The following is an 11,680-nucleotide window of genomic DNA, read 5'->3' as shown; positions in this document are numbered from 1 at the left end:
AAGAAACCCTACAAACAAAATGAACTCAGCTCATAAAATTATATGCAACAAACAAGCCAGCAACACCACACATACACAAAAATAACACAGCAATAATGACAGCAATCAATTCACACCTATTGATAATTACACTGAATGCCAATGGATTAAATGCACCAGTTAGAGAGTGATAGAATGAATAACGAAACAGGACCCTTCAATATACTGTCTTCTATATGACAGGGTCGCTATAAGTCAGTACCTACTCGATGGCACCTAACAACAACAAAATATGCTTTCATATAAGAGAGAGATTGGCAGAGAAAAGAAGGTACCATAAGACACAGGGACGAATGCAAGAGCTAAAGGGAATGACATGTGGTTAACAGATGGTGCATGGAAGGGATTACAATCGCTGTAATGAAAGAAGTGCATGATTTGTCAAATGCACACTGATGATCTGCTCTGTAAATCATCACTTAATTCACAAAAAAAAGTTAAATAAAAAAATGACAGCAATTAATTCACACTTACTGTCTTAGAATAGACTTTCTAGAGAAGCAAAACCAGAGACATTTTACATATAAATATGATAAAGCTATGAACCACAAGATCTGTTTGAACCACATGGTTGGCAGTTCAAACTCACCAGCCACTCCTTAGAAACCTTATACAGAGTGGCTATGAGGAACCGACTTAATGGCACTTAACAGGAATATATATATATGAATATCTCTATATGTTTCTAGAAAGAGAGAAGCGTATGCCAAGGAAATGGCTCTTAATTATAGAGGTTAGAGAGTCAAGTCAGATGAACCAAGATCACCAGGAAGGTCTGGCAGGTAGGCAAGCATATCCAGCAGGAAGAGAGGCAGACATGAGTCCCAAGTCTGGGTCAGATGAACCAAGATCGGCAGGCAGGTAGACAAACAATAGAGCAGGCCACTGGCTCATGCCCAAAAAAGCAGAGGTTGGAGGATGACCCAGATGCAAGGTCCAGACCCAGTATAAAAGAAAGCAAGCTTTGCCTGAGTGTCCATTATATTAGAAACTGGTCACACAGCCAAGGAAACACCCTTTCAATTGGCTGCTCATATGGTCAATCATCCCAGAGTTAACTATGCCTTCTCGTAGCCAAACATCATAGAGTTAACTACAGTGTGTTACATCCCACCATGGAAACAACCACATCTCAACTACCAAGACACTGGGAATCCTAGCCCAGTCAACTTGACACAAAACTTTAACTATCACAGGTATGAGTAATTACACTGAATGTAAATGCATTACATGTACTGGCCAAGAGACAAAGAGTAGCAAAATGGATAAGAAAACGGGATCCTATAATATGCTGTCTACAAGGGACACACATAAAGGCAAAAACATACTGAAAATCAAACGTTGGCAAAAAATATCAAACTAATGATAACCAAGAATGTATAAGACTGGCAATATTAATCTCTAATAAAATACACTGTAAGACAAACATCAGCAGAAGAGACAAAGAAGGACATTAAATCAAGATTAAAGGGTCAATCGAACAAGAGAACATAACCATACTAAACAGCTATGTTCACAATGAAAGAGCCTCAAAAATACATGAATCAAGCTCTAATAGAACTGAAGAATGAAATAGACAATACAATAAAAATAGATTTTAATACATCACTTTTGAAGGAGGGCAGAACTAGAAAGAGTCTCTGCAAAGACACAGAGGAACTAAAGAAAACAATCTAACAACCTGACCTCAGAGACAGATACAGAGCACTTAACCCAACAACAGCACAATACACATTAACTTCCAGTGCAAATGGAACATTTTCCAGAACACACTAAAGAGTAGGCCAAAAAGGAAACCTCAATAAATTGAAAGCATCAAAATCCTACAAAGCATTTTCTCAGATCAAAAGACTTTTAAGTTAGACATCAATAATAGAAGATCAAGGACAAAATATATCAAATGCATGAAAATTGACTACCACTGTGCTTAAAAGCTACTGGATAATATAATTGAGTGGAGTAAATTGCTTGATCAAACAAGAAGGAAAACATAACATACCAAAACCTTTGGGGCATGGCAAAAGCAGTGCTCAGATGACAATATATAGCAATAATCACACATATCGAAAAAGAAGAAACAAAATCAACACCTTAACCCAACATCTCCAAAGATTAGAAAGAGCTACAAAGTTGAGCCTATAGCCAAAATGTATTAAGTGGGGAAGAGATTATCTCTTCAACAAATGGTGCTAGCAAAACTGGAAATTCATTTATGGAAAAGTAAAACAAGACACTTATCTCACACCACATACAAAATAAACTCAACATGGATTAAAAACCTAAATGTCAAACCTAGAACTTTTACAAAGATCATCAATGAAAAACTAGGACAAACATGGGCTCTGAGACACGGCTTAAATATACAATCAAATATAACCAACACACAAAGAGCAAAAGACAAATTAGAAGACTGGGACCTCCTGAAATTAGACACTTATGTACATCAAAAGACTTCATCAAAAATTAAAAAGAGAACTCACAGAATGGGGAAAAAAAATTGGCAATGATACACCAGACAAGGTACTACTTTCTAAAACAACCTTGCAGTTCACACTGCAGTCTGGCATATTAACCCACAGCGCCACACCAGAGAGATGCAAAGTTCAAAAAAACCCAGAAAACAACAATGCTGGTGAGGGTTTGAAGAGAATGAGACCTCCTATCCTGATGCCGGGACTGCAAAATGGTGCAACCACTGTGGAAAACAGTATGGTGAGGCCTCAAAAAGTTGGAAATAGAAATACCGTATTACCCAGTAATCCCTCTACTTGTTCTATATCCTCAAGAAATAAGAGCCATGACGAACAGATGCATGTGAATAGATATGTGCACACCCATGTTCACTGAAGCATCATTCACAACAACAAAAAGATGGCACTCGCTCATCAACAGGAGAATGGTTAAACTTTGGTACATACACACATGGAATACTATGAAACAATAAAAGAAAAATGGTGAATCTGTGAACCATCTCATAATACATTATGCAGAGTGGAATTATTCAATCACAGAAGGACACATATTGTATGAGATCACTATTGTTATACGTGAAGAAAAGGTTTTCATGATAAAAGAAACATTCTTTGATGGTTACCAAGGGTGGACAGGAAGTAAGAGTTATTCACTGGCTAGCAGACAGACACGTGCTAACTTAGGTGATGGGGAAGATAGTTAAAACAAGCAAAAAACAGTCTTTTGAGCTTGACTGGAGTAGACATGACAGACTCAAGGAACACAAAAATTCTATCATGTGATCTCCAGCATCACTTCTATCACCAAAGTCATTATTGTCCCACTACTGATCCTTGGTCTTTGATTCACATTAAAATCACCAGTAATTATCAATGCATGTTGATTGCATATTTGATGAATTTCAAACTGAAGACGTTAGTCCTTCAATTTCATCATCACTGGCTTTCGTTTGTTTACTGGTATGTAAATTTGAGTAATAATGGTATTAAGTGGTCTTCATTGTAGGATTATGGCTACTATTCTATTACAGCCTGAACTGTACTTCAACATAGAGACCCTTCAATTTGTCGTTCCCGGCATAGTAAATCATATTATGGTTGGATTCAAAATGGCCAATACCAGTCCACTTCAGCTCACAAATACATAGGCTATAGCAGTCTTTATGCATTCCCTTTCATTTAGACCACTTCCAATTTTCCTCGGTTCATACTTTGTACATTCCAGGTTCCAACTATTAATGGTTGTATGCAGCTGTTTCTTCCCATTTTTAGTTGTGCCACACCAGCAAATAAAGATCCCAAAGCTTTGCTCCATTCACATCGTTAAGGTCAACTCTACTAGGGGCAGGCCTTTCCTAAGGCCTCCAACCTGAAGGCACTCATCTTCCGGCACTATATTAAACAAAGTTCCAGTGGTATTCATAAGGTTTTCAGTGGCTGTTGCTGCTGTCGAGTGGGTACGGACTCAAACTCATAGGTTTTCCAAGGAGGAGCTGGTAGGTTTGGACTACCAACCTTGCAGCTAGCAGTCCAGTGCTTATCCTACCAGTCTACCTCTCCCTTCTTCCTAGTCTGTCGTACTCTCGAAGCTCTGCTGAAACCCATTCACCATTGGTAACCCTGCTGGTGTTTAATACCAGTGGCACAGTGCAGGGCAGCTAACTCTTTATGATGGCCCTTCTAGCCAAACTTCTCCATTTTGTGGTATATTGTAAGCCCTAGCTTCTATGCCTGGGATACGGAATGGCACAACATGTCAGAAAAGTCAAACAGTTGGGATATCTTTAACCTCCAACTCATAGGGATCAGACTGGTCCAAAATACTGGAAATATCAGTAGTTATCCAATACAGAAAGTTTCAGTTTATGTACCATGCAAGTTTCATTTTTTAATGTCTGTTGCAGGCACATTTGATTTTACTTTACATATGCTAATAAACGAGGTATTAGGCACATTAAAAGGATGCCAAATTCAGTAAGTATTGTGTAAAACATGTTTGTTTTGTAATAGTGTTTCTAAATTTGTCTTCCAAGATAGCAACAATTATCAACAAAAGTGAAAATTTCTTGAAGAAATTCATTAATATTTAGATACTAAAAGTTACATAAATGTATCTCTTTTCCATTTCCTTTCTGACTGACTAGGAAACAGATGGATATTGTTCTACCTTGTAAAACAAACTTGCTTGTGGAAAAGTGTTGCTATTGTTACATCAGTTACATATGGCAGGAGAACAATTCCACAAGGAAATGTTGTAAGTTTTATGTTGTTGTTGTTTCTAAGTATTGTCCAGCCAGTTCCAACTCACAGCAATCCTGGATAGGGTTTCCAAGGAGCAGCTGGTGGGTTCAAGCCATTAGCAGCTCAGTGCTTATCCTACGGCACCACACCAGGACTCCAGTAATTTATTTTAATAGTATTAAACCATGCTTTTGAAGATCTGGAGTAGATTATAGGGAAACAGTGGTTTAGTGACGAAATTGTCTCCAACCTTTGTAAGGACACATCCTTCTCTGAAACCTTTGTTGTTGCTAGTCACAAATGTGTCAATTCTACCTCCTCGTGACCCCGTGTGCACTTAGAACTGGTTCCCTAGGGTAGGCAAGGCTGTGACCTTTCAGAAGCAGATTGCTAGGTCTGTCTCCCTTGCTGTCTCTGGGTGGGTTTGAACAGCCAACCTACTGGCTAGTACTCAAGCACTTTACTGTTTGTGCTAACCCAGGAATTCCAACACTGGGGCTCCTAAAACTGGTAAGATAACAATTTTCCTTTTCATTTTGTACCATTTGGGTGTAACTTCACTTTCAGTTCTTTCTTGCCGATCACAAGACATGCCAGCAGTCATGTCCTGTGCAACATGGCCTGTTGGGAATAGTAACAGACCAATGACTTATGAAGTCACAGCATCAAAAGCCAGAAAGCAGGTGTGCAAGTTTGTAAGTAATAGTTCCAGACAAAAAGCACTGGTGGAGATCTCAGAAGAATCCACCAGCAAACACAGTACAACAAAGGAATGAAAGTATTTCTTACTGTCTTGTAAGTACTATTTCTTTTCTTTTTTGGTGGTTCTGCAGGATAAGTATTGGACGGCTAATTGCAAGGTCAGCAGTTCAAACTCACCAGCTGCTCCTTGGGAGAGATAGAAGGCTTACTTTTTTGGTAAAAATTTGCAGTCTCAGAAACACTACACTATTACTGTGTTGAATTAGTTGGAATATTAGTTGATGGCTATTATTGTTGTTGTTAAGTGCTGTTGAGTCGGTTCTGACTCATAGCAACCCTGCATAGGGGTTCTGAGGAAGTGGATTTGAACCGCCAACCTCGCAGTTCAAGCTGACTTTGCGGTCCAGTGCATTCTCCTGTAGCGCCACACCAGGACTCCTGCTGTGATGGCCGTTAGCTGGAATCAATTCGGTGAAAATGGAATTTGTTTTGCTTTTTTTTTTTCTGTAAAGGTTTTCATTGGGGGTGGGGGAAGGAGGGCACAGTAGACAGGGACCTGCTCGGTCCTTCTTGGCAGCCACTTTCCTCATGGCAGCCAGGACGTTGCTGAGCTCCTCTCGCTTCCTCTTGGCACGATGTGTGTGTGCCCACCCTTTTCTTGATGAACTTGAGTGCCCACTTGTCCTTGGAGACCTTGAGCAGCTCTATGGCCCGGCGCTCCTAAGGCACAAAGCCACACACCTCCCGGATCATGTCCCACACGAACTTGGTGTGCTTGGTGAGACGCCCACGGCCGGTGGCAGCTCATGTTGTTGGTTACTCTGTGGCCCTTGTTGAGGCCAATGGCCATCGAGGAGCACACAGCCATGGCTGCTTTTCTTCAATGGCTGCTGCAGCGGAAGGAAGGAGCCGCAAAGAACTCTGAGCTGTTTTTGCTTTTTTAATATACCAAAAACAAAACCCAACTCAACTGTCACTGAGTTGACTGACTCACAGCGACTCTGTGAAGGGGTTCCAAGGCTGTAAGTCTTTCGGGGAGCAGAAAGCCTCATCCAGCTGGTGGGTCTGAACTAGTGTGTACTCTACAGTGCTACCCTTTTATCAAGGAGCTCTGGTAGCGTAGTCGTTACGAATTGGGCTGTGAACCGCAAAGTCAGCAGTCCAAAACTACCAGCTGCTCCGCGGGAGAAAGATGAGGCTTTCTGCTCCCTTGAAGATTTAAAGCCTGGAAACCCTGTTCAGGCTCGCTATGGGTCGGAACTGACTCAACAGCACTTAACAACACCACCCTTTTATCAAGCCTTAAACAAGACAAATACAAACAACGGAAAGGCAAACATACAAATGAGCATGTACAGTGTTGCTGTTGTTAAATGTAGTCAAGTTGGTTCTGACTCATAGTGACCATGGATCGGGTTTCCAAGGAACGGCTGGTGGGTTTGAACTCCTGAGCCATAGAAAAAAACTGACGTCATCCACAAACACCTGCCAGCCCAACCCGCCCATGTCCCACTTGAAGCCAGAAGCTGTGTATTACGAGGATGGGGCCTGGACTGGGGTTGCATTCCAGAACTACACCCACTGGGCAGATGCCAGGCAGGAGAAGGACAGTTAGGAGAACTTCATGTGCCACGCTAACGTCATCTGGTACCTTATGTGCAGAGCCCAGCAGTTTCCTCCCAAAGAGTGACTCCGTCTTTCCCTCAACAACGGCAGTATCAGCCATCTGGTGATCCCACCCAATGACAAGGTCACACTAAGGACCCTGGGGGACACAGGGTTCATGTCTCCAAACAAGATCACCCGGTTGTGAGGGCCTCACCACTGGTGTCCCTAGGCAGCCACCAGATTCTCCTCTGTTATCTGGATGCCCCAGCATGTGGGTATCTTTCCTCCTCCCTACATGGGTTGAGTTTCAGCTTCATTTCCCTGCAGAACATAAGAACTGTCCGAAGGGCTGGCTGCATTTCAGTATATGTCTCTCGTCCAGAATGAACAGGAACGTGACTTCCAACAGCTGTCCAGGCTTTCCCCTTCCTGAGATGCTCTGGGTGTGAGGTGGACCAGCTTCCCCAGTAGAAGCTGGCCTGCCTGCAGTTCACACGAGACCTCACAGAGGATGGGCCTACGCTCAACCTGCACTGAGGGGTCTTTCATTGTGACATTGGCTGTAGACCACCCCCTCTGAGGTGCACAGGGATGGCTGGAGTCTCAGTCACACACAGAACAGTGGAAGCCCATATTCTCCTTCATATCTCATTTACTTCGTAATTTCTCCTGGTTTTGTAACTTGTCAATACTTTCCTCATCTAGCTTCCTGCTTTAAAAGCCAATTTCTCGCTGTTGAGCCACAGATCCCTGAGATAGATGGGAGGGTCTGAACTTACCCTGTTTTGTTAGACACTTAAAGGTACGAAGACCCATGCACTGACCAGGACACCTCTGCCGGGCTGTGGGGGTGGCGCAATAGAGGGCTCATGATGATATGCCCGTGCTAACCGCTGGCTTAGTGACTGACAAGAAAATCATGTGCAGTGAACGCCATTTTCATCTCCTAGACTTCAGGCTTAGCCTTGTCAGTTTGCCTCTGAGTACTGCTAATCTCTCATGATTATTTAAAGTATTCAGACATGAAGTGTCCCGAATATTCTGTCAATTTAGAAAATCTACAATTGGGCAAATATTCGTCTAGCTGATGTCATGGAGTAGTTCTTGTTAAATTCAGTCCAGTTAGTCTCAACTCATGGTGACCCTACGCACAACGGGATCAGACAATAGTAATCCATGGGGTTTCCACCAGCTGATTGTCAGAAATGGTACTAGGGTAAATGAAAAAAAAAAAAAGATTGCCATTAGGATTCCAATTTATATACAATACACACAGGTTTATTAAAAAAACAAACAAACAGGTTTATACATGTCTGCTGTCAATGGATAGTTGTCAACAAGCTCTCTCAATAATGCCCTTGTCTGCACCTTATTGTTGCTGTTGTTGTGAAGTGCCATTGAGTCAGTTCCGACCTATCACAACCCTGTGTAGGGTTTCCGAGGAGCAACTGCTAAGTTTGAACTGCCAACCTTGCAATTCAAATGGCTTTGCAGTCTGGCACATTAACTCACAGCGCCATGCCGGGTCTCGTTCACCTTATTAGGGGGCCTTTAAAAAAACAAGGCCCTATCACAACAGCTGCATCTGAGGAGATCTGCAGAGAGGTGAACTCAGAAGGCTCTGACTACTGGTTTTTGAGATTCCACAGGGGTAATCTCAGAGATTTTCTGTAAGAATGGGATGATCATGGGGACTTATTAGGAAGAAATTTTAAGAAACTTGAAAACTGCAATGGTGAGGAAAAGGCCAGGAAAATTGGCCAAAAATTTTTTTTTTGCCCATCACAATGCATCTACTTATTTTTTGAGAGTAACAGGGTTGTCCTCTTGAGAATTTCATTGGAAAACCTTACCCCATACACCCTACAGTACTGATCTTGTCCCTTTAGACTTCCTTTTATTCCCAAACCTCAAGGAACACAATTTGAGTCTCTGGAGGATACCAAAACTGCTGTTTCAAAGCACACAGAATTCTTTGTGTTAAAGAGCACAGACTTCCATGGGTTAAAGAGATGAAAATACCACGTGCAGAAGTGTACAGACCCTGATGGAGGATACATCAACACACACCAACTTCACATCTTGATATTTCTGTTGAATAAAGGGGTCTACGATTTTGTAGCAATACTTTCTGACTTCCCTTTGTAGACTGCCAGTCCGTTCTTTCTAGTCTGTCTTCATCTGGAAGCTCTGCTGAAACATCAGCATTGCACCAACATGCAAGCCTGTTGGCTGGACGTGAGGCGCAGGTCTCCCACGTGGTAAATGAGAATTCTACCACTGCACCACCACTACTTTCCATGGAACAGTTACTGGTTATAGTTGAGCCAACTCTGAATCATGGTAAGTAACCTCATGTGTTTCAGAGCAGAATTGCGCTCCTTAAGTTTTCAGTGGTGGATTTTTCAGAAGCAGATCACCAAGCCATCTGTCCGAGGTACCGCTGGGTGAACTTGAACCACCAACCTTTTGGTTAATAGCTGGGTGCTCCATCATTTGCACCACTCAGGGATGCCATGGTTAAATCACCTAGCCTTGATGAAGGCACATTACAGTTCATAATGTAAGTTAATGATCTTACATATATGATGTAATCTAGTATAATGCAACATGTCGATCAGTTGAGGTGATAGCAGTATAGGGTGGGCCCGAATCACTTTTGAGTTAGGTAAAGATCATCATCAGAGCTCCTTTCTTTAGGGAAAGAGTCTTTGCCACATCTCTGCCTCCTTACCTCACATTAGCTCCTCAACTGGATCCAATGATTTCTATCACGGCTAAAGCATGTTGTAGTCAAGGTCATCAACAAGCCTCCATACAGTCAAAGCCAATGATAACTTGCTGTCCTTACCTCCTCCACCCACATGTATCTGTCCATCTGTGCTGCTCTGTGGCACCTGACAGAGTGGACTGCTGTTTTCTACTTGAAAAGCTTTCTTTCTAGGCTCCACAACAGCAAAATCTACCAGTTTTCCTTTTACCTCAAGACAATCATTCTCAACCTTCTTTCGTTTCAACTCAACCTCTAGCACCCCTGGACTCAATCTTCAGACCTCTCCTCTGCTCAATGGATAACATCATTGAGTGCATGGGTCCACCCCCTTCCCCTCTGCTGATGGCCACCAAGACCTTCATCTCCAGGGCAATCGCTAAACCAAGAAACTAACACCGCCACCAACAACTCAAAGTTACCTTCCGCCCCAAAACTCCACCCTCTCTTTCTGCAGAATCCTTCTATAGTTGTAAGTCACATCATTCTGTCAAACTCACAACCATCTCTGGAGGGTCCTAAATGACTTGATTCCTGACCCAAAACACATCCCATAACAGCTGGTGGGTCTATCATCGGTGTATCACTTCACCATTGTCCTGAGCACAATTCCCGATTCCCAGGAACTGCTAACCTAAGTGTGTGTATCATATAGCAGCTGGCCATAAGCTATGGGCACTGACCCACTGGCCATAGGGGTCCAGCAGCCACTATTGCAGTTGACTTTGCTGTCTCTTCTCTGTGAGGGAGGCGCGCTGCTCCATCCAAGGTCGACATGTGTGTCACGTTTTACTGGCAACCCCAGACCCTGACATGACAATAAACACCACGACAGCAGAGCCTTGATTATCCTCTAACCTAGACTTGGGCCTGGACACAATCAGATGTGCACAAAGTACGCTGCTGCTGATGTCTCATTAAGACTTTTGGGGGTGGACAGGTGGGGGGAAGTAGGACTGGACAGGCACACATCTGGGCCAGAGCTTCAAGCCCTCCTGGACCCTCATGGCTGGGTTAGTAGCCCTTCCTGTTTCCAACTACCTTGTTCTTCCCCACCAGACTACCTAATTATAAAAGGTCTACTTCATAATTTACTTGTCACTGGTTATTAGAAAGCAGAGGCCACACTGTCCCTACCCACCACCTTATTCCAGAGTCGTAGTGGGGACTGGCAAGAAGCACAAACCAATTATGATATACTGAACACGACAGTCACTCACCCAGAAGACGATGTTGTAACTGAACAGAAGGTACTTGTACCAGCAGCTGACCTCAGCATTAGCGTATCTGTAATAGTGCATCTTCTAAAAAGGAGGATCTGCAAAGAAACAAGGGAGTGATGAGATGTAGGGTCGGTCTGAAAATAGTCCCAAAGCCTGCTCCTTGAGGAAAGAGCCAAGGTGAGGCGCACCAACAGACTCTAGAAATCTGCGTCCATTTAGTCCAAGCATAGGTTGACTATGAATGCCAGCTACAAGTTCAGCAATAGTCAGGCAAAGACAACTTTCCCAAAACAACTAAAAGAAAGAAAGAGCAGGGATTCACTAAAGAATGGAGAATATCTTCTGAGAGCCAGAAATTCTGCTTGAAATCTTCCCAAATGCTTTTATTATCTCATAACCTGCCCACTGGGTATTGATTTCTCCATATCACACTTGAAAAAACTAGCGTCCTAAAAGGTCATGTGACTTATCTAAGGACAAAGTGACAAGAACAGAACCTAGATATGGAAGCAAGTATTAGACTCCACAGTCCATACGATTTTCCAGTCATCATTACATTGTAGTTGTTGTGAAGTGCCCATGAGTCGGTTCTGACCCATAGCAACCCTGTATAGGGTTTCTGAGAA

The 11,680-nt window shown here is 42.7% G+C and overlaps 1 protein-coding gene across 2 annotated transcripts in view; it reads right to left on the bottom strand.

Moving 5' to 3' along the window:
* TSPAN14 (tetraspanin 14) overlaps positions 1 to 11,132 on the bottom strand; it is a 35,289-nt gene extending 24,157 nt beyond the window's left edge. For both annotated transcript variants that reach the window (XM_006876154.1, XM_006876155.1), the window contains exon 1: positions 11,052 to 11,132. In XM_006876154.1, coding sequence (XP_006876216.1) covers positions 11,052 to 11,132 — 81 coding nt within the window. The remainder of the gene's footprint in view (positions 1 to 11,051) is intronic.
* Between the last annotated feature and the right edge of the window lie 548 nt (positions 11,133 to 11,680).

This window comes from Chrysochloris asiatica, unplaced genomic scaffold (assembly GCF_000296735.1).
Source record: "Chrysochloris asiatica unplaced genomic scaffold, ChrAsi1.0 scaffold00357, whole genome shotgun sequence".
NCBI lineage: Eukaryota > Metazoa > Chordata > Mammalia > Afrosoricida > Chrysochloridae > Chrysochloris > Chrysochloris asiatica.
Note: the sequence above shows the minus strand (reverse complement) of the source record. Positions and strands in the feature narration are given on the sequence as shown.